Source organism: Astatotilapia calliptera, chromosome 12 (genome assembly GCF_900246225.1).
Source record: "Astatotilapia calliptera chromosome 12, fAstCal1.2, whole genome shotgun sequence".
Lineage (NCBI taxonomy): Eukaryota > Metazoa > Chordata > Actinopteri > Cichliformes > Cichlidae > Astatotilapia > Astatotilapia calliptera.
In genome coordinates, this window is record NC_039313.1 from 11,634,433 (window position 1) to 11,657,989 (window position 23,557).

General features: G+C 40.4%; 1 protein-coding gene across 1 annotated transcript in view; it reads left to right on the top strand.

The window, feature by feature from the left end:
- The window catches only part of commd10 (COMM domain containing 10), a 70,244-nt gene extending 48,351 nt beyond the window's left edge, over window positions 1–21,893 (top strand). The window contains exons 6-7 of the mRNA XM_026186316.1: window positions 21,057–21,116; window positions 21,327–21,893. Of these exons, the coding sequence (XP_026042101.1) occupies window positions 21,057–21,116; window positions 21,327–21,365 (99 nt within the window). The 3' untranslated portion in view covers window positions 21,366–21,893. The remainder of the gene's footprint in view (window positions 1–21,056; window positions 21,117–21,326) is intronic.
- Window positions 21,894–23,557: the final 1,664 nt, after the last annotated feature.

Sequence of the window (23,557 nt, forward strand, 5' to 3'; positions counted from 1 at the left end):
TGCCGTTGGCTCAGCTTTGGGCGATGCTGCCTGGAAGCATAATCGAACCTGGCTGACACATGAGGCTTGGTATAAGGACAGTTATTAGGCAGAGAAAATGACCAAGCAAAAAAAGTAAATTAATAAATGAATGAATGAAAAAACCCACCACAGCCAGTCTAAAATAACATCGTGGTGTTTTTTAAGGAAAAACTCTCATCGCTGAAAGCTTGAATTATTGATTTCTGGTTTAATCTTTAGGCAGTGGGGATGCATATTAACATTAGGCAGTGAAAATGCAGCCAATCAATAACACAAGCACTTATTCCTTGTATATTGGTTTAGGCTTAGAGCCTGTGAAGCCATGGAGAACCCAGCAACCGCAGCATATGGCAGATGACGCATTGCAGACGTGCTAGAAGAATGATCAGAACCAGGCTCTGTTTCTATACAACAGTGACCACAGTCGGGAGGGAGGAGTAGGAGTAGGATAGAGGGATTGAGGAACTGTCATATTTCCCTTGAGCAAGAAGAGAGAGATTCCCATGTGGATGAATAATAATTTGGCTGCACCTCACTTGAGTGAAGTTGGAGAAACAGAGTTCACGGAAGGAGGAGAGAAATCGGAACATTTGTCATGGAAGTTCACAAGAGTCACTGGCACCACAAAAATTACTGCATTGCTTTTAACCCCACAGAAGTTTTTTGTGGCCGAGCATGTTTTTGTGTTTTTGATTAAAGTTGAGGCTGCTAAGCAGTGACAGACATGCATAAAGGATGTGGAAGTGATGCGGTAGTCCCAGTCATTGTCATTTAGCCTCAAAGAGGCCACTGATCAGCACAGATGCTGCCTCTGAAGCACCACGAGTGCACGCCCCTGCAAGATGTGAACCAGATTTATTCCAAAACATCATGGCTTGACATTCACCCATTTATGAAAGTCACTAGAAACCCTTCGTCTCATCACAAGCAGACAAACGTATCTGTCAGCTTGTATTTATCTTGCTTTAAAATCCACATTGCATTTTTGCACCTGCAGGCTATGGCTTTGGCTCATTTAATGAAACGTTAAGTGAATTCGGGGATATTTTGCCTTCCAGTGAAGTCATGACACAGTTATCTGGAAGACATAGGGATTATCTTCCATGATAAGATTTCTCATCAGATCCAGTGTTAGATGGAAGCTTTGGTGTTTAAAATGATTAATTTCGTTTTATCTGTTAGAGTTTTATCAACACAACTATTTGAACTCTTAACATTCTGGCCCAAACGGACATTTTGCTTCTTTAATTAAGTGAATGTTATGTCATCAGTGCAGAGCAGAGAAATCAGTATTAGTGTTGGGCTAGCTACAGTGAAGAAGGTAGAGCTACAGCCTGTATTTCAAAATATAAGCAACCCTCGGTAAAACAAGGTAGAAGGATTAGTACTACAGGCCAGAGGAAAAGTCTGAAATTTTTGATTTTGGGTCACCTGTGCCTTTCATTCTACTTAAAGTCACATACTAATATCATGTTTTGTGCACATGTCCAATGCACACATATGATGCAAATGCAGTGTCAGATCCTGGTTCTAGCTGCTACTCAGCCCACAAAACTCAGGGATCATCTGCATCTTTGCTCTGTTGGTCATCTGCTCTAAAATATGCAGAGCTGCATAGGTGCAGGTCTTACGACTCAGCTGATGTACTCCTGCTGATGCAAAGAGTGAGAGATACAATAGGGAGTTCATTTCCCACTTCATAAATATAAATGTAACGCAGCCTATATTGATGAACCACTTTAGCAACACAGTTATTAGACATAACATCTGTTTGGTTCCTTTTTAAACTGCTTTTTCTTTTCTTTAGAGTTTTAATAATCCTTTCAGGTTAGACTAGCTAATAAGATACATTAGCTGACTTAGCAGTTGCAGTTTATATCCGTAAATATCTTAAAGTACTAAATCTCCTGGGTCTTAAGCCAACGGGTCAGTCTGGTGCTTCTTGGGGTTTGTAACACACTGGCAGAATCCCTCCTCACTGTAATTAGTACCGTATGCACAGCATTTTTATTTATTTTTTATCAAACCTCACCAAAGTATTTGACAGTCCATTCAAAACAAGCAGAAAGATGTGTTTTTTTCACTCATTTGACATTTGTTAGCATTTTTAACTGTAAATAGTTTTGGACATCTGATACTGTTGCCTCAACTTGTAGGTAGTGAGAAAAATAACGTCTCCCAGAGATACGAGTGAGTAATTTTCTCGGAGGATTCAAAGGTCCAGGGTTTGATTCCCCAAGTGACTTGTTAACATTACAGTAATTAATAATTACAGTGTCTTTTTAAGTATTCATCGAGGTCGACAAAGGCTAAAAGTTCAGATGCTCATAATCTGCTTGGATGCTGATTATTACCTCTTAATTGTGTTCCTGTGGAGTCATTGCATGTGAAGTAGATCAATTACTGTAGGCACTTCAATTTGATCTTTCAAGGGCGACTTATTTTCCTTCTTGCAGTGGCCCATAGTCCATAGTTAGCGGTTTACACATTTGGCTGTGAAGTGGAAGGTCTCCAGTTCGAGACAGGGAGGAGACACAAATCCTTTGGGGGGTTATGTCAGGAAGGGCATTCAGCATAAAATCTGCCAGATCAAGTATGCGAACGCCTTGTGAGGAGGGGAGCAGCGGAAAGAATCTTTCTATTTATTTTCTTGGAGAAGTGATAATGTCAGTTATTAGACAGCTAATCTATACTTTTGTTATTTCAGTTTTGTTGTTTTTAGCATATTTTGGCATGCTGTTTTAAGTGTGTCACTTTGCTTCTAGAAAAAGCATCAAAAGTTAAATAATGCCTTTAATGGGAAGACACTAAACTACTGAGGGATGAAGTAAAGAAGTAAGAAAAGAATAAGAATGTACTTAAAATGTAAAAAAACAAACAAAACTGAAGTGTTGTCTGTAACAAACTGCACAAACCACACTTTGAAAGGAAATTTAACAATTAGCACTCTTAGTGCATATGCCACTCTCTACTGTTTATCCATTCTCTATGAATCTTTCAGCACAGCATGTCAACAGCCAGTCCTGAAAGAAACCATCCATGTTTGACAGAGATACAGGGAGCTTTTCATATTGCCATGCTTGATAAAATAAGGAGAGCAGAATATTTTATTCAGCGAACAGTAAGTGAGATTTGGATGTTTATTTCAGTTAGGTTCCAGAGTCCTTTGTGGCCTTGGTCATTATTTATGAATTAACTGCTAAAAATGCCTAAAAAATGTATGACTCTGCAGGAGGGCCATCAAAGTGGAACAGCTGAACTTTTGTCAAAATGCATTAAAGTTAGCAAAGGCTTGACTGCAGGTTGATAAGGGTATTATTTGCATATAGAGTATTGGTTCTCTTTGAAATTGTGTTTGTTGAGCTTGTAAACAACATGCCTGAGTCCAAAGCTCGCCAAAGAGTGAGTGTGTGAGTTTAATGTTGTTGAGTGATTGCATCGCTGCATAATTAGCTTTTTTTTTTTTTTTGGATGAAATAATGAATCTGTATGGCGATGTCTTCATTCTTGTCGTGGGGCCCCAAAAGGCAAAGCTTTTGCTCTGCTGACTTCTGAAAAATGTGAGTCTGTGTGTGTGTGTGTGTGTGTGTGTGTGTGTGTGTGTGTGTGTGTGTGTGTGTGTGTGTGTGTGTGTGTGTTCAGGCATGCCCCCAAGGAGCCTGTGTATGTGTGTGCATCCTTGCTTCAGTGTGTTTCTGTCATTCTAGTTCAGTGAGTGGCTTATGGGGTGCCGACAATCCCAGCCTTTGTGTGTATGTCCTGCTGCCACGCTCTGTACTGTACTGAATGTGCTCTGGGGAGTGAGGCGTGTGAAAATCCCACCCTTGCCCACCTAGAGACTGTCAGCTCTGTGTGTATGTGTGCAAGAAAGAAAGAAACCCAGAAAGAAAAGACAGTGCTTGTGTGTGTGTGTGTGTACATGTATTCATATGTGTGTAGGATGTGAAGTGGTGGGTGAAAAAGGACTCCACACTAACAGCCAGTCTCTGTGTTGGACATTACAGGGGAATTTGTTATTATTCCTTTATTGCATTAACTGGTGAACCTAATGGCCTGACAAATGACCTCTGGCAGGCGCTGCACTGTTCTCTCTCAGACCCAGCTCCACTGTTGCTGCCTGTCTGTCTCTTTCTCTTTGTCTTTGTGTCCCTCTGTACACTCTTTCCTCAGGCATTACACTGACTGTGTGGTTAGACTATTATCTCAGCATCCATGTAAATTCTGCCTGTTTTCCTCTGGTCAGTGCAATGAGCCAAAACAAGTCATAAAAACTTACGCCATAACCAGAAGCCCATTTTAACCCTACACAACAACCTTCTACGTAACCTGATGTGCACCTCCAGAGAAATGTAACTACACATTGGGTCGACACATACCATTACAACTTGCATGGTGTAGTAGGTTGCAGTGTAGGCATATAAGAAGTGTCCGGTTACTACGTGAGTGAAGATGTAGATTTCCCACAGAAGTCTAAATCAATTTTTGTGTGTGTTGGCATCACTTTCGTTAAACTTTTGAGATACAGCGTTAGGATTGGCACTGCCTTTAGCAGAGAATTCACTGATCAAGTGGCTTCCACTGTTTATTTGTTGTTTACCTACATACCTACTACTGTTTACGCAGTAATTCACGCTCTTTAGTTTTTAGACATTTAGGTTTACTATTAAGAATCTAAATAAAACCTTTACCGGTGTGCTTGCACTTATTAGTACATAAACCATTTATTTTCCACATGTTTATACCCACTCTGCCTGTTAATAAAGTTTACTACGTGCGGAGTGAAAAGCATTGCATTGTCCTGCACACACTCCACGTTTTCAATCATCATGCTAATTAATCCTCCAGTCAGAATGAAATTGTGCGGTACTATGCTGTGAACATAAACTAATAACAGCCTGCATGATGTGAGAAAAATCTGTGATTAGGGATAATATTTTTCAACGTGGTGATAATAGTTGGTAATAAAATAGAAGTATCCATATTAGGTATATTGTTCCTGTGTGTGTCTCTGCTTTAATAGTGCTTACAGAAACCTCAGACATTAAACAGTCTATCCCAACGCAAAGAAATTAAATGATCCTGCACGCTGTATGAGACAGGTAACTAAAATATCTTTTCCAGTTCACTGCATTTCAGGCAGTCTTTTGTGATGTGTTTTCGTAGCTCGATTATGATGAAAACACAACGTATCAGTCAGCACTTTTGCTTATACCGTCCCGAGAAGAGGAGTATTAAGGAAAAACGCTGGCGAGTAAACGGCGTATGTAGGGATTTTAATTAAAGTTCAATGACCATATATTTTCAAAGGCTGTCACTGGAAACCTAGATTAAAATTTTACATTCTTAAACCTCATAATTTAGGTAAAAAAGCTGATCACAGAATCCTTTTCAAAGTGGGAGATTTACTCTGAAGGCATTAGACTTCTGCAAGGTACGTGATCAAAGTTGCACATGTGGAAGAAAATGTATGTGTAATAGAAAAGTCTTTGCTTGTTCAGGGGGAGATAATGTGATGGCTGTAAGGAATGCAAACAGTCTCTCAACTTGTGCCTGCAATAAACTTTCTGTGTTGCATTTCTGATCTTTTAGGCTCAGAAGGAACTTTTTCAAAGTGAAGACCTGTTCGTGTAAGGTTAAGGCAGACAGAACAATGTTTGTTCCAGATGTCATACCTAACTGGAGTTTATTTCATTCTGTGTCTCCCTGCCTCGTCCGAGTGTGATTCATGCCTAAATTAATCCGTCACATGGAGCTCATCATCAATAAGTCACTTGTGTTTGTGTTTGTGTTGCGCTGTGTTTTGCTGCATAGCATGCGAAGGTTCAAGAGGCGGATGTGGAAACCTAGTCATGTCCCATTGTCTCTAGCCACAACACAGGATGTGGTGGACTGTACACACACACACACAAACAAATAAGGAACAAGCACAAACACCGAAACTGGACAGACAGGACATAGGTGACCTCATCCATGTGGGACTAAACCAATAGGCAAAATATCCCTCGTTCTATTCAGTCCACCACTGAGGACATTATTTGTATAGCCCCAGGAGCTGCTTCCTGCTGCTCATGGTAAATGTCAAAACTCATCATTGCTGAATGAGAGTTTGCTGCACAATTTACTTGTCTGCAGTCTCCCAGTGTTTTTAATCTCTTGAATAAAGGTGCTGTGTGTTTATTTAGCTAGTGTGTTTCCGTTCTCTGCCTTTGTTGCAGCAGCCATTTAGCACCGTAGGTAGTATTTCTATTTCTCTATTTATTGAGGTTCATTCAAATCCTCCCCTGCACCCTTTTCTTTCTCATCTACTCCCATCTTCTTTCATCTGCTCTCTGTCCCCTTCTCCTCTTCTTCTCTGTCCATTCCTCCATCTGTCTGCTGTCTCTGTTTAGATATCTGTTTGTGTATGTGGCTTAACCTCTCTGAGCATGTAGACGTTACATATGCCCTGTTCTTTCTCTAATTGGTTCTCTGTATTCATGTGGGGATGCAGAACGAGGCAGGGAGACTGCAGGCAAAGCTGACTCCTAATAAATGTCAGTCCACGGGCGGGTTACGGATGGACAGCTCACTGATGGGCTGTTTATAACAAGACGTCACTTAATGCAAGGCAAGACAGGAGATGAGGCGAAGTTACAGAGATAAAGAAAAAAGCATACATCAAGAAAGGGTAGTGTTTCTTGCCAGTGAGAGATGGGGGAAAGATGAAAGCGGGACAGGGAGGCAGAAATTACCTCAACAGGAAGAAGGAGACGGAGCAAAACCTCACCTCATGCTACTGCAATCTGAGGGCAGTGATTGTGAAACCACATGGCATGTGTGACAGGAAGGAGGTCACGTACTAGCAGTGATGTATCTCTGTGAGTCTGCAAACTTGTGATTTGTGTGTGCGACGCTTTCTAACTGGGTTTACCACAGGAGATGTTCAAAGCTCAGCTGATACCAACTTGGCTGCCAGTTATTTGGAACAATAATAACCTGGCGTCAGAACTACTTAGCTGACAATAACAGCTAAAAGTACATTTTAGGTAGTTAAATTAAATATATTCCTAGTTAAAATACATTAAGTAAATATTTAGAACATGCAAATGTGTTGGCAGGTCCTGGCAATTGTGACATCACCCATTTGTTATTCAGATAACTTTTTAAAGCATTTAGCTGAGCGCTTTTGAAACTAGTCATGACGAGTAAGTGGTAGAGGTGACTAAGAAACTGAGGGACACTGCATGCCCGCGTGGTAGCAACTTGTCAATCTGCAGGTCGACCAACCCTAAAGTTGCTTCATCCTCCTTTCTGACAATAACAGGAACCATAATTTACAAAATTAACATAATCTTGCATTGAGTAAGACTAAAAACTAGAAAACTGAGTGACCTATGAAGCAGGTTGTTAGTCAGCTGTCAGCTGGCCATGGTGGGTACTGCTTGTTGGCACATTGGAATATGACAAGCCACGACTCTGTGCTCATCTCTCCCACAGTGATGGGGGCCAGTGAGCCTGCAGGCTGCCCTCACATTAATGTCTTGACATTATCTGATAGCTCTCTGGGCCTGTGTCAGGGGGCTGACCCGAAGCATTGCTTTGAATGTTGGGGTTTGGGTAAATGCCTAAGGTGTTAAATAATAAGGATATTTCATAGGTTTAGGGGTGGAGGAGACAATATTTAGTCTAAGCCTGTCATGTTTTTTATATCAAGAGACATTATGTGTACGTGACGTGATATTTCTTAAAGATTGTATCAGATTTGAGCAGATCATTAGACTTTTCAAACAGAAAAGCCTCTTGGGTTTTCCTTGTGGGCGTTAGTCTAGTTTTTATGATTCTTAGTTTGTTGACTGTGCACCAGGCTGACTCCATCTCTGTGGAGGATGAAAGATGGTTTGCTCACTTGCCCATCCTGTCAGGCAGAGCCAAAAAAACAGTTGGATGTCAAACAACATTTTTGTAACCAGGCAGAGGGATGCACTGATAGAAAGAGATGCAGGGAGGTTTGAGGGGTGGAGGTTGGTCTCTTCACCACTTATAATGTAACACACTTGTCTGGCTTTAAACACCTTGTTTCTAGTCTTGACATTAAATCTAGTTAAACTATGGTTACTAGAAGAGTAGGTTGGTAACACTGTACTTTTTATCTGACTTGTTGGAGTGCACAGCAGTTTTAAACTCCTGTAGTTTCACATTCAGAGCGTCGGCAGTGCAGTTTTTCATAGGGGAGATGCTTCATTTCTATGTGCTAGAAGGACTCTCGGTGTATTAACTGCACATTTCACAGTTTTATTGTTTTATTAGTTGCATCCCAATTCTTGTATACTTGAAGTAGTTTAAAAGAAACAATCACAATAATAACCAACATAGCAGACTGAGTATAAAGATATGCGCATTAGTGGAACAGTGGTGTGGCAGTTAGGATTGTCATGGCCCAGTAAGAGGGGTCCTGGGTTCAAATCTACCAGCTCCAACTCTGTGTGCAGTTTACATGCTCTCCTAATAATCTCTGGTGATTCTAAATGGACCGTAAATGTGAATGCGAGCATGAATGGTTGTCTGTCTCTTTGGTGACCAGTCCAGGCTGCACCCAACCCCATGACAGCTGGGATAGATCCAGCCTCTCAGAAACCTTGATAAGCGAAAGAAAATGGATAGATGGAGAACAGAGTGTGCATTTGTAAGGGGATAGACAGAAGAGATGAAAATGAGGCATCACATGAAAGCAGATGATTTTTTTCCCATGTTACTAAAACACCACAGTCTTTGTGCTTAAACAAGCAGTTTTGATAAAAAAGAAAGACTTGAAGTAGATGCTTACTTGAAAGAGGTTGCCTACAGAGGTGATTGTCATTTGCTTTCAAGTTTTGGCCCCAGAGTGACTGCTTTTCATGTCCAGTTTAATTTATAATTTCTAAACTATGAGTTTAGGCTTTACTGCCCCACTCAAAACTAGAATTAGTTTTAGTGCCACCTGAGCCAACGTTTTGAAGTTGGGTAAGAATTTCCTGGTGGAAGTGGGCAGAAATTCGCTCGACTTTCTGAACACAGGACTTCCCAATCTTTCAAGCAGATGTTTCATCAGGAGGAAATTCAGGGAGCAGCTGCTCCAAGACCTTGACGTAGGATTCTACAGTGTGATGCGTGGCGTTACGATAAGAACAAAAAACCAGATCACTGACAGTTGTGAGCGTTGTTCTAGACCGTGCTTCGTGTGAATTATTTAATTTGGTATCGTCTGGTTAACTCGCTAACTGTTGTAACACGGTGGCAAACTTAGATAGATAGAGATAGAGGCTACCCATTAATCAAGAACAATGAACAGACAGCTTAACTGGAACCACTTAGCAGGTGTCCTTCATCAGAAATTAATGGCCACTGACATATTCACCCAGACCAACACGGAAAATATTAATTATTTATTTGTATCATTGCAGCAACCGCTTTTAAATAATAAATGGCCTAATATAACATCCAGAGGGTAATTGATGTGTTAGTGTACATGCAAACAAACGGTGCTTTTTATAGCATTTTAACATAAAAGCAACTCTTCTAAGTTACTTCCTCCTAAATATATATATGGTTATTGTTTGTGTTATTGGGTGGGTGAGCTTTTGTACCCATGCATGCTTGTGTATATATGTCCCCACGAGCCTATAATATATGTGTTATGTTTTGTTTGTTGTCGTGGGGGCTAGTTAGAGATGTGTGTGTCCTGGTGTGCTTTCAGGAATCCTACCCGCTGGGCTTAGAACCTGCTGCTTCCTCTTGTCTTCATACCAAAACAAGAGCTACAGTTTGTTTATTGTGTTGCCTTCTTTATTTATCTTTTTATTGTCGTCAAAGTTCCCACTGTCTCCCCTGACGTGCACTCCACTCTTCTATGCTTTTAGTTACTCCCCGTGGTTTTCAGAGTTTAGAGAAAATGAGGGTTTTATCAAAAGGACAGTTGGAAAAGGAAGAAAATATTAAGAGGGATAAAGTCAGTGGGCCAGTTTATTGCTCGATGCTTTTTTTTTTCTTCTTCTTTTTTCCAAATCAAAGAAATTAGAAAGTCTGAGTGACGTGTTGGCCCCATTACATGTTTTCAGAAGGCCCCTGACTTACCGTTTGCAGGATGGGTTTTCCATCATGTCATCTATTGTATGTCATAAGTCTCACAGAGCTTTGGAAAATAACTTTTCTTCTCTGTGTATTTGTGTGGGGAGTGCACGTGTACGCGCATATCTGCTCGTGCCCGTTTCTGTTATAAATACCAGAGGTGATTGACAGTTTCTAGTGTTTGGCTTTGACAGCTCTTATTTGTTGCACTCAACGGGCTTTTGGTGAATGGCTGACGTTTTGAGGTTCCATGTCTGTCACTGTGTGATGGCTACAGGGCAGTGTTGTAGAGTGGATACCAGTTAATGGTTGCCCCTCTTTCAGCATTTATGCACAGAGCATATGTGGCTCCTATAGACTGCTTTTTCTCAATGGCTATGGTCTCAATGGGTCATGGGAAGATTAAACATGGTTAATTATTGAGCTGGTGATTTCTGTTTTTTTACATTTCTGAACATAAGAGCTATTGTGTACTGTTACACTGTATGTTTTTAAAAGAAAGATTTAATGTTACTGAAAATGTGCTTTTCACATTTCTATTATTATTTGTGCATTTTACTACTACAATATAAAATAAAAAAGTTAAAATAATACCAGTATTTCAGTGTTTTCGACTCACTTTTCTGGCAATCAGATATCTAAAACGAAAGTTAGATCACAGCACTGAAGAGCACTGAACTACTCTGATCTTTGCCTAATGGTGGTGTATGTGAGGACAAAAATGTCAGACACTGACGGCTCAGGGAGATGAAACAATCTTTAACCTTGTCGCCCTTTTTGCAAGTAATAGCAAAACAAAAAAGCAGGTAATTGTCTTGTGGTTTTGCAGAGATAGGATGTCATACTTTATTGAAGTTCTATGTAGGTAGCACTTTTGTTAACGCAAAAATAGTGCAAATGTTGGATGCTAGGATAGGATAATTCTATAATCTGTAACCTGTGGGCAGTTTTCAGTTCACTGGGTGGAGTTCTTGAGTAGAAACATCTTTGTATTAATTACATCTTGTAATCAGTAGTGACCATTTACTTGCAAATCATGCTTTACCCCATAAAACCTTCTGAATACTAATACCATGTATTGTGCCTGTCCACTAACTGGCTGAGGGAATACCCAGCAACATGCCTTAATTTGAGAAATGCTGGCTCTAATAGATCATGACATTTTGGAAGTTTTAAGGGTCAGTAGTCACCATTTTGTAATTGTCTTATTATGGCACCCTGTGCTTGTTCCGAAAATGTAGTTACAGCACATGTTAGATTTATGATACATTACATTTTGTTTGATTGGTGTGCCATAATGAGTTTAAAGCTCCCCAGCACAGTATAATGCTTAAACAAATTAGTTTTTCTCCTCAGCTGCAACTTTGACCTGTCTCTGATTTTCCCACCTGAGTTCTTCATCCAACAAGGTGAATCAGGTGGCTGCAATCTAGGCAAATTTCAGAAGTGTTGATGAGATAGACACATTGACAGAAGCACTCGTGGCATGAAACAGGATGTAGCACACCTGTGGCTGTGCTGCAAACAACAAAAATGTTTGAGAGGTTTAAAGACTGTTTTGTCAGCACACCTGCCAGTATTTGAGTTGTTAGTGACAGACAGCTTTGCGCCTTTACAACCATGTACATGGAAACACATGCGCCACCAAACAAACCAAAAGCACTCTTATATATAAATAAACTAGGCTCACACTTGATTTTGACTTTGTTTTTTTGCTGTGATGCAACAGATGTGTTTTGATTGTTAATTTGGATATTAAAGGAAGTTTTAGTATGCAACTTTATTAAGTACATCAACAATGATGAGATTCCAGCGTATTTGATGTAATTGCTGTTTTCTCCTAAACGCCACTCAGTCTTTATGCCACAGTTTTATCACCTGTCTGCATGCACAGTGAAAGACGAGCGTATCCTCTTTCAGTAACTCCTGCTGATCACCCTTCAGCAAGATGACAGAAAGAAACAGAGACGCCAGGTAGAGCTTGTGAAATTTGGCTTGCACGAACACAGAGAAGCAGACAGGTTTGCAGTGATGCGTGCACTTTAGGCTAACTGACAAACAGGGGTGTACAGAGGACTTACTGTAAACTGGCTACAGAGAGATAGGACGGCAGTCAAGCATAAAGACAACTTGGAGCCACAAGAATAAGATAAACCAACGCTCATTCCATTGTTGCTCCTTTTTGTTTTTTTTGTTAATGCTCTGTATGTTCAGTGAAGCCAAGCTGAAACAAAGAACATATGTGTATTTTAAAATACCGTATAGCAACCAGGAAAGGGAAGGGTGTATTTGTAACCACCCGCCAAAGCACAGCTTGTATTGTTTTCACCTTGTGTGTCTGTGTGTCATCTCGACAAAGTCTGGCCCTGGAGGGGCAAAGAAGGACAAAGAGGGTTTTGAGCACTTTGGCAGATGTTTTTATGTCGGTCTGTCCAGATAGTTTGTCAACACAATAACAGCGCTAGTTATGCAAAGCCCAAATTTTACAGCTGTGGTTTCAAATGAAGTTAAAGTCTGAAGATGGATCTGGTCTGAGATATGAGTACTGAGTAAAGCCCCGAGCACTCAGGCCTAGTGACGGGTTGGCAACCAATGGTCGCTAGGGAAAAATGTGTATTCCAACACACCAACCGCAAATGGAAAATAAGCTAGCAAATGAAAATTTTTATTTTGGTCATTTAGCAATTACCGGACATCGCAAGGATTTCGGGTTGCTACTAGGTCACTATCTAAACCTGGGTGACTGGGGCTTAACTTGGTATGAACTACTTCCACTGCGAGTGCCTGCCAGTCTGCAAACATGCTGGTTATAAGTCGTTTAACTGGAGGAGGTGAAGACGGGACTATTGCTGTTACCAATGCATACCTAATCCAATAGTAATTTTTAATATCAATTCGTTTTATTGAGTACCTACATTTTTTTTCACAGCCTTGTGGGACAGGCAACGATCCCATGGTCATCTTACCTTAGGTCAAACACACTGAAACTGAAGAAAAGACCAGCAAATTAACAGAAAAAAAGAAGTGATTTAGAGGAGTCAACACTGAGCTGGAGCAGCTGCCTGTAACTACAGTATTATCTGAATAAAGCAATAAGAACACACATTAACGTGCATATTTTCCCCCTCACAGTACCGATGAATCCTCCACTTCTTTTAAGTGTGTCTCAGTGTAATCTTTCACATATTTCAGTTTCTGCCATTTACAGAGTGTCTGTAGCATCATTACCTTCCCTAATTTCCGCTGTGTATTGCAAGGTTTTTCCAACATTGTTCTATTTGCGGGTGTTTTCTTACGCTGCAATGTGTTTGACCTCTCAAGGCCGCTGTAGTTTTTTAAAATATTTTAAAATCATTTTATGTATATTAAAATATAATATTTTCCACAGCAGTTGAGGTCCAAGAGCTGGTGTCACAGCTGGTGTATTCCCATCAAAAGATGGTCACTAATTACAAGTGTGTGTGTGTGTGTGTGTGTGTGTGTGTGTGTGTGTGTGTGTGTGTGTGTGTGTGTGTGTGTGTGTGTGTGAGTGTGTGAGTGTGTGTGTGTGGTGAGAATAGGGCCTGGAAAATCCAACAGCTTAACCTCCTGCATAATCCATCTCCCTTTCTATCTATCTATTTGTCTTTCAGAATAGAGATTTCTTTGTCTGGAAAAGTCAACAGAGTCTGCCGATTGAACAAACTTTGAAAGAGCTCATAGTCACAGAAAACTTGTAATGCAGCAAAGTCATAGAGATTGTACCGTATCCTCTTACTGCAGAGCTCTTCAGCTGGTGAAATTAGAGCAACTCTTTCTTTCTTTTGTCGTATTAAAGGAACCAGAAAGGCAGGTTAATAACACTTTTATTCAAAGTTTTTCATTAAAACTTTTGCATCACATTTGTTTTGGTTGAGATGAACTGCAAAACATTTTTTCGTGCTAAATATTTCAACTTTAATGCTCTCAAAATCTGTCAGAATCAGTGGCTTCAAAACTTCTTAAATCATTTATGTCAGTTGCCATAAACATGTGGGACATATCAAGGCCTAAAAATATTTTATTACTCTTTACAGTTTGTGTAAATACCAAGAGGATGAGTCTTTTCTTTTTAAATTTTCACAACCTTCATGTTTTTCTTTCTGCTAATTAAGACCTCTCATGAATGTGACATCATTTCTGGAAGATATGCCAAGTTTCATGTTAAAAACCTTCCACATGGGTATCTGGGTGCCCCAGAGGGAAAACGCTTATCTGGGGAAATGCTTTTTCCCAGATAGTGTCATGTCTATGGCACAGCTGGTTGCTTCTACACACACAGAGACAGAGGCAGGCTGAGAAGTTACAGAAAGTAATCACGTGATGATCGCTGCACCAGAATTAAAAAAATAACTCGTGAATTCATCTTGCAGAAAAATTTAAGGGTCTGTGTTCACAGGCACTGGATCAAAATAATTAGGTTAGTCACAGTTAGGATTAGTTTCACCTCAGACATGACAGGACAGTGTTTGTATTGTAAATGCCGCCACTTCTTGAGAAGTGATACAGACGAGCGCAGTCATATTTCACAACTATTTTCAGCTGAAACTGTCGTGAGCGCAGCAGCAAAACAAAGCTGTACAGTGAGCATGTTTTTGCACAGAGGACTGTGAGTGCTGTCAACCCTGAACTTCACAGAATGTGCCTTGAAAATAGACACACAAACACAAAAAAACTGCTGTTCTGAGAACCTAACTTTAAATTTGCAAACAATCTTCCAAAAATGCGAGAGTACAAACCCTTCTCACTCACACTCGAGGTTATGGTCAATTAACCTGTACGGGCACAGGGACGGCACGCAGACTCCACGCAGAAAGGCTCTCAATCAAACACGAAAATTGTTTTGCTGTGAGGTGACAGTGTTCACCGCGGCACCACTGTGATGCCCCTTCACACATATCATTTAACTATTCTGCAGAAGATTGATTGTCACTTGTATTCAACACTTGAGTCTGATTTGCTTCACATCGTGTCTGTCTGGTATCGACCCTGCCATGCATATTTTAAGATTGCTTCACCCAGCAGACAGCTGACAAAGTGCCCGCTTTGAGTCTCTATCGCTCTCCGTGAAATTATCCACAGCTGTGTTTTTATATCTGGTTTGCAAATTTCTGGATTTAAGTAATAGAAGAGGTTTTTTTTGTTTGTCACAAAGAACCTTCTCTTAGATAATCACAATTCTTTTGCCCTTTAAGATACTATTCTGTCTTTGAGACTCTTCACTTTGTCCTCTACTCTTTCAGTATGCTGCTCATTTCTACCATCCTCTCTTTTTTTGTCATTCTATTTTTCTTTTCATGTTGTACTCACTCTCCCGTTCCTTATTCCCATCATGCCCTTCTTTGTTTTATATTTGTCAGAAGTAAGAAATCCAGTTTTTGTGTAGCACTCAGGAAAGAAAAAAATCACTCCTTTGACAAGTGTTTTAAATCCAAGCTTTACTTTATTGTACTGGAGCAAATAATTTATGAAGAGTGCGTTTTTGCGTCCTCCTAGCCCCATTCCAATGAACTCGTGTGAATTAAAAGCCGCTACTGCTCCATGTTGTCCACCACAGTCTCTTTAAAATTGTTAGAACTGGCCACAGTAACAACTTGATGAGATAAAAGCACCATTTGTTGAAAGTGTCGTTTTCTTTATCAATTGGAACACACTCAAGAATACAACAAACCTCTTTAAGCTGAATAACACGAAATTGCTCTGTTCTCAACGTCAGTGCTGCAGTTACCCGTTGTTCGTCTAGATGACAGTAGATGATTGCCCCTCTGAGCTTCAGGAGGAGTAGTGTTTTTCCATTTCATATTTATTTAAAGGGGAAATTCTTGTTTAAAATGCTTCAGTTTGGGTTTAGGTTTTAGGTCATGGTCAAATTTTGTTGTGTTCCTCGGAGTAATGTCTCAGATCAGAAATACTAAGATCTGTAAAATAAAATATGACAAGCCAAAAAAACCCCCAAAAAACTCAGAAGGCCAAGAGTAAACAGGTTGTACGAGAACAAGACAGAGTCTGCATTCACACTCGTGACTCTCTGAGGTCATAAAGAAAACACACCTGTCATACAAATATGCCGATATTTATTTGACCTGATTGTGACACTCGATGGAAAGTCAATGGACCAGTAAAGTCGGGTCACCCTAAGAAGTTTATCTAAGGTTCATCCAGACCTGCACTATGAATCACAAATGTCATGCTGGTGGAAAAAGAGATGAATTCCAACATCTAATTTTGAAATATTTCAGTGTATTTGTGAAAGATTTAAAGATTTGGTGTTTGCAGCTCTGGATACAAAGTCAGGGGATGACTGGAGCTACTAGGTTTCCTCACCTGGGTGCAACAAATATATGTGGCAAGTTCATAGAAATCCATCTCTGAAAACTATATACACTCACCAGCCACTTCATTAGGTACACTTGTGCAACTGGTTCTTATATATTTCTACTCGAGGACTCAAAGCTCTTTATACAACATACCCCATTCATGCATTCATATAAGCCCTTTTTGTGCTTAAGTGCTTTCTGTCTAACATTTGCACACATTCACAGTATCATGCCCAAGGATATTTAGCATGCAGACTGGAGCAGCCAGGGAACGAAACACCGACCTTCCGATTAGTAGATGACCTGCTCTGCCTCCTGAGCAACAGCCACAGTTTATCCTTAATACAAATAGCTTATATCTAATCCAGCATCAGAAGGGGAAAACGGTAAAAGAGAAAATTTTCAGTGAGTGGCAGATCTCTCAGAGAAAGGGTTGTATTGCCGAAGAGGAACAGAGAAAAATGGCTATACTTCTTCGAGCTGATATAACTCAGATAACCACTTGTTGCAAAACAAAGTAGGGGAAAGAGCATCTCTGAATACAACAGTTGAACCTTGAAGCAAATGGGCTATAGCAGCAACTAGAGCTCGTTTGCTTCAAGGGTGCCATTGTTGTCAGCTAAGAAATGGAAATTGTTATACAGTTCGCCTAGGCTCGCCAAAACTGACCAGTAGAAGGTTGGAAAAACAGTGTGTGGTCTTATGAGCCTTTATTTCTGCTGGGGTAGGGTCAGAATCTGCCAAAAACAGCAACAACCAAAGCATGCATCCATCCTGCTCTGTACCTGCAGTTTGGCCAGGTGTTAGTGTAATGATGTAGGGGATATTTCCTCGGCACACTTTGGGCCCTTTAGTACCAACCGAGCATCGTTTAAACACCACAGCCTACCTGACTGCTGTTTCTGATCATGTCCCTTCATGACCACAGTGTACCCATTTTCTGATGGCTGCTGCCAGCAGGATAACGTGTCATGTCACAAAGCTTCAAAATCATTTTAAACTGGTTTCGTGTACATGACAGTGAGTTTGCTGTATTCAAATAGCCCCCATAGTCATCAGATGTCAGAAGAGCGCCTGTGAGATGTGACGGAATGAGAGATTTGCATCATAGATGTGAAGCTGACAAATCTGCAGCAACTGTGTGATGCTATCATGTCCATATGGACTAAAATCTCTGAGGAATGTTTCCAGTACCTGTAAGAATTAAGGCAGTCCTGGGGATGAAAGGCATATATAAAAAATGGAATAACGAAAATAATAATAATCACAACAGAATTTTAACCCAATTTTTGTGCAATAAAAAATTTGGTGAATCTGGTGGATGTTTGGGGTCCAGTTTTTAAAGCTGCCAATTAGACAGGTTGTCTACCACGATTTAAAAGTAAAAGTTCAAGTGAACACAGCCAGAATATCAGTAACCATTTATTACATAATGATGTTACATTGACATTACAGCCAGTTTCCTCGTTAATGGTACCTTTTTTTCCCTTCTAAATAACATTTCCTATAATGTGCATCCATTTAATATCTCACTGTCTTTGTTTTTCTGCTATCGAACAACACATCCAGATTGGAGAAACTGACATAACATTGTTATTACTGATAGCACTGAAGGCCAGAGCTGTGGAAATCATGTGCATGTTGTAATTTTGCTTCAAGTGTCCAGAGACTAAAGAATTAACAGGGTGTCCTCATGGTGAGTTATGCTGTAATCCCCAAAGAGTCTTTATCCTCTGTGACTTTGTTGACTCATCTTGAGAATTGTACAAGTGACATTGTTGAGAGCTTTTAGCACTGAGAGAAGAAAAGTTTGTCCTACATTTCAAGGATATATTTCAAGGAGTTTTGTTGATTTATTTTATGACTTTATAGGTCATTTATTTGCTAATTTACGCCTTTGCTTGTTCATTCTACCTCGTGCTTTGGGTTTCCCTCAGTGTCTAGCCTATATACGGTTTAACATGTAGTGCATATGGAACACCAGATGCAAGTGATTCTGTGATTATGTTAATGGGTTTATCCTGTTTTCTGTTTTTTAGCACTACGACAGATGAAACGTTTATGTATATCTGTGTGCGTGCGTGCGCCTACTTTAGGGCTGTACAGGGCTGTGATGACAAGGATGATGCATCCTATCCCCATTAGTGTTAGCCCAGATCTGTCAGAGCCTTGTTGGGTTACTGCCTGGCAAAATCTCAACCCTGAGGAACAATTTGATGGGCCAAACACACACTCACATACACATACACATTTAGGAATGCGTTTTCCAAGATAAAACACACACACACACACACACACACACACACACACACACACACACACACACACACAGCAGTCTTTTGAAAATCTTATCAGAACACAGTGTCAGTCTCACATGAAGACACCGAGCGTTACTGCGGTTTGTTGTACGCTTTTTCTCATAGGTTAGTTTTGATCACAGTCACACACATACAACCGTCATTTTGGCTGTCCCTTGTCTTACCTCTGTCAGAAAACAATAGGCAGCTCAGCCAGCTGACAAGTGTTTATTTCTGCTTTTCCACCAAGTCTCCTGGTGCTGCTGTGACCCGAGCACACTTAAAGACTGTTAACCGAGATAAGTTATTATGCAGCACAGGAGTCTGCTCATTATAATAGTGTTTGCCACAGTGGAGATCAATGGGAGGGAGTTGCGTGAATTGAGGCTGATTAATGCTACTGGAAGCAAAACGTGTTCATCATTCAACTAATTTCACTGCATGCACAATTTTTTCCTTCAAATCAAATCATTTCCTAACGGCAACTGTCTTTCCTCTGAGAAATGATTTATCACCTCGTAGATCTTCTTTGATGTGCATCTTCTTTTCATTTTATCTCGCTCAGTAACAACACTTTATTTAGTTGTTTCAGTACCTGCTGGGCTGTCCTTGCAGCGCTCCCTCAGCTGTAGCTAAATTCAAGGCTGTCCTACATTTTCCTTGTGTTGTGAAGCTGCTGTCGAGTGGGAGCTTTGACAAGAGATAACAGCCCTCTGTTCTCTCTTTTATGGACTTTTAATGTAGCTTCTAATTAATATCTCTGTCATTAATTTACCATGACACATGGCCTCCCTCCACCCACCCAACCAGCCAGCCAGTTAGCTTCAAGCCCCCAAGCTCCGTTTAGTCTCCAAGCACCGAACTGCTGGGAGTGGAGCTTTAGATGGGAGTGTACAATCAGAAAACCCACATTTAGTTTTACTGCCTTTCAGCATGAACTTATTTAATTCCTTTTTTTCCCCTTCATGTCTATCTCGTTCATTCTGTCTTTTCCCTCCTGTCTGCTATCCTTCTTGGATCAGAGTTTGGTACATTTAGGGTAACATCAATAAATGCACTTTAGTTGGCTACAAAACTGCTGTTCTCATTTTCTCTGTGATGGGTGTTGATAAAGTGTCTCCCCATTACGCCCGCTCACATAGGTGGATTATCGTTGAGTCTGAGTTTCTGATGGGATAATGATGACGATGATGATGATGGTAGTTCAGTGATGGTTGCCCTTGGTTCTGTATAGTTTTCTACAGAGTCTGCAGAGAAAAAAGGCTCCAGTGTTAACCTAAGAATTAGCACATAAAGTAGTAAACTTTATGAAACTAAAGGCAAACTTGGACTGTTCATGTATCTTAGTTTCATATTCCAGCTTCACAGATGAAAAATGCATCATTTAATGTATAAAAAAACAAAAGCTCCTCTAACTTTCGTGATCCATCATTAACATGACTTCACTCCTGAGTCTATAACAGGAGCCAGAGGCATTGTTAGACATAAAGATCTACTGTGGCACAGGCTCCCCATTACTCAAATCACACATTTCTTTCTTGAATGTCGGCAGTGTGTTAACCTCACGTCAGTGTGCTGTATGAGCTTCCCCTGGGTGACCCGCTGTTTGTGACATTACACTACACCTGTCTGCTGGTAAAAGCAAAAATGTAGACAAATGAATCGAAATGTTTTTAGCTCTAAAAGTCACACCATGCATATGCAAATGTTTCTTGAACAGGACTAATTTCATTAAACTATCACATGATTGCATTCATGGTGTTTCAAATCTATATTACTTGATATTTTTTGTTTTATGAAATGGGAAAAAAAAACATTGTTAAAGAATAAACTGAAAAAAGAGTATTTGCTTTATTTAATTCTAATATAGAAAGCGGATGATGGTTTATATGCTTGACAGTGTAGAAGAAGCAGTGTCCTGTATTATTGAGTCGTGTGTAGTTTTGTACTACGGTTGGTGACACGGTTTTAAAGTAAGCCAACAGAATGGAGACAGTGATGGGTTTTCCCTGTGCAAGATGGTGGACAGCTTTTTTTCTTCTGTGTATTTTTAAACAACTGATGGATAAGACTTAAAAGATGGTGCATACTGGTCAGAGACCAGTAATAATTGATGAAGGCTTTTATAGAAAGCGCAAGAAGCCAGCTCGAGAAATCTGCGTCATGCCTCTTACCTATGTGCTTTCATCGCCGCTGCTTCTCCTCATCGCTGCTGCTTTTGTATATTTCTGAAGTTTTCTTACTTTTTCGATTGTTTCCTCCCATAAATGTCATGCCTCTCTGCTTGTCTCTAACCTCGTTTCTCTCTCTGTCTCTCCAGGTTCAGGAAAATGTCTTCGTGGAGTTTAACCACCAGCAACTGCTTGATTTGTACAACAAGGTTTGTTTCATTATGTTTCGTGTGTGTGTCCGTGCCACTTTCATGCCACATCATCTTCGTGTTTTTGTGCCAAGTATCCATGTTGCATTTTGCACTCCTTCATACTTCGATCTTTTTAAATATCTCTTTCAGACTTCCTCTCCTTCTTTGTGTCATTCTTTTGTGCACACATTCGCTCCAAAAACTCATCATTTCCCCTCTTTCTTTCAGCTCGAAATCGTCCAAGGACAGCTGGATTCCCTGACATGATGCCTTTTGGACTTTGTACAGCCACACACACACAGACACACTCAAGCACACGAACTATATGTTAATGGTGTTTTTGCTGACAGCCATGCAGCTGTTAGAGGCCTAGCAATTAAATTTTGTGCTCTGATTTATTTGAGAAATATGTCAAGTTTGAAGAAATGAGTTCCCTTTTGAACTCCTTTTTGCACTCATTACTCAGAGCCTGGATTTTATAGCGGGAAATTACCCCAAATTCATCAGTATGAGTTGTACTTGAACAAGTTTGTTTAATAATGTTTTCTCCACCCTCTAGTAAATTAATGCTTGCTTTCCTTATACATTCCTTATAACAAGATGTAGATGATGAAAATGTGCCAACAGTCATTTAGCTTCAAGTTTCCTTTGTACTCTCAGAAAAAAAAAAAAGAAAAAGGAAATTAAATGTCAAAATGTCTTTTGAACTACAACAAATACATTGTGTAGCTTGAAGAATGAACTACTCTCCATGGCATTCTAATAAAATCTGAAGTGGAGGTGAAATCCATCCAAGCTGTTGTTATTTAGTGAAGGCTCATTATTTCTCATTAAGACCAACCTGGACTGCTGGTTCAACAGATGGGAGTTCTGGGAGGCACAGCAGACCTCCAGCGTGATTGTGTGTATGAGACTGTGTGCACAATTGTGTGTCTGTGAGAACATGGGTGTATGACTGTGTCCTTGTTTGTGCGTCTGCCCTTTTGTGTATGCTTGTATGTGCATAATTTCCTCGCGTCCACACTGAACTAAAGCTTGAGAAGTTCCCTAATTCCCAGGTGTTGTTTTCCCCTGGAGCTTTAGTGAACCCATTTACTTTATTAGATCTATCCAATAGCTCTTCTCTGCATTCTCTGGTGATTCGATCTGTTAGACTGGGGGGGGGGGGTTTGTCTGGCAAAATGAAGAATTTCATTTGTAAAGTGTAGAGTCAGTGGCGTGTATATGGTGTTAGTTCCTATTTGTGTATATGTTCAAACTTGTTTACCTATGTAGTGTTTGTCACATGGCTTTTGAAATTTTAAGTCCGTTAGGCACCAGAGAGGGAACAGTAGGTCAACATCTAGCAACCACCGGTAGGGAAAAATGTGTACTCCCTGACAGACTGGCAAGTGGTTGCTAGAGATTGAAGTTAGGGTGAGATTGATTGTAAAAGCCCCAGTGATGCAGGCCTGGAGACTATTCAGAGACCCCAATCACTGGCTGGGAGGGTGGCCTGTATATTCTTCAAATAATTGGAAAATGATTCCGGGCAGTCACAAGGTGGATTTGGTGGCAAAGGAGACCTCCTTGTAATAACTTTAATCACCAGCAGATTGCCATAGTCGCCCAAACTTCCATGGAAGGCACCAACTCGCCCACAAACACTTACTACTAACCGAGCAGTCACAAAACTGTGAAAACTGCAACACACTGTTTAGCATTGCCTTCTGCCCAGCTAGTAGTTGGCAAGTATTTGCAAACATCGTGACATCTTCTATACAAGCTATGGGCAGCTGCACCAGTCTGTTAATGACCAAAGCCATGACAAGGAAGCTTTGGGTGCTGTGGCCTCTTTGTGACCAATTTCATTCGGGGGCTGACAGCGACCACTCACCAACCAGTTGGGGAATATACATTTTTCCCTAGCAACCAGAGGTTGCCAGGACAACCAGCCCCTTGCCTTGTGTGACTGAGGCCTTAATTACAAGTTCAATTTATGAGCATACAAGAAACAGATTGTACCTTGTCATGATTCTTCTTTTGTTTACTAAGAGATGGCATTTTAACTTTCATGCTTCTTGCTGGTGATATTGATGTGTTGCCCTCAGACATTGATCTCCAACATTTATTTAGTAAGGCTGCTTTCCAGCCATCTGTGACTTAGTTTCTCTGTCTGTGGCTCTCTGAAGACAAATTATTTGGGATTGTTTTTGGAGCAGGTTGTTATTGCAAATACATCAGAAGTCTTGTTAATGAGTCAGGATAACATCAGCCGGCGATTCGTGGTGTATTGCTGTGTTGGTGTTAGTAAGCTGTGGCTTTAGATCAGTAGAAACACTCAAAAATGAAAAACATCAGCTTTCTTTGCTGGATGCCTGGAATTTTCCTTTGCCAGAGGGTGAGGAGCTCAAAGGATCCAGTTAAGATGGCTTGGGGTTCGGATCAGGATGCTTCTTGGATATGTCATTTGAGACATC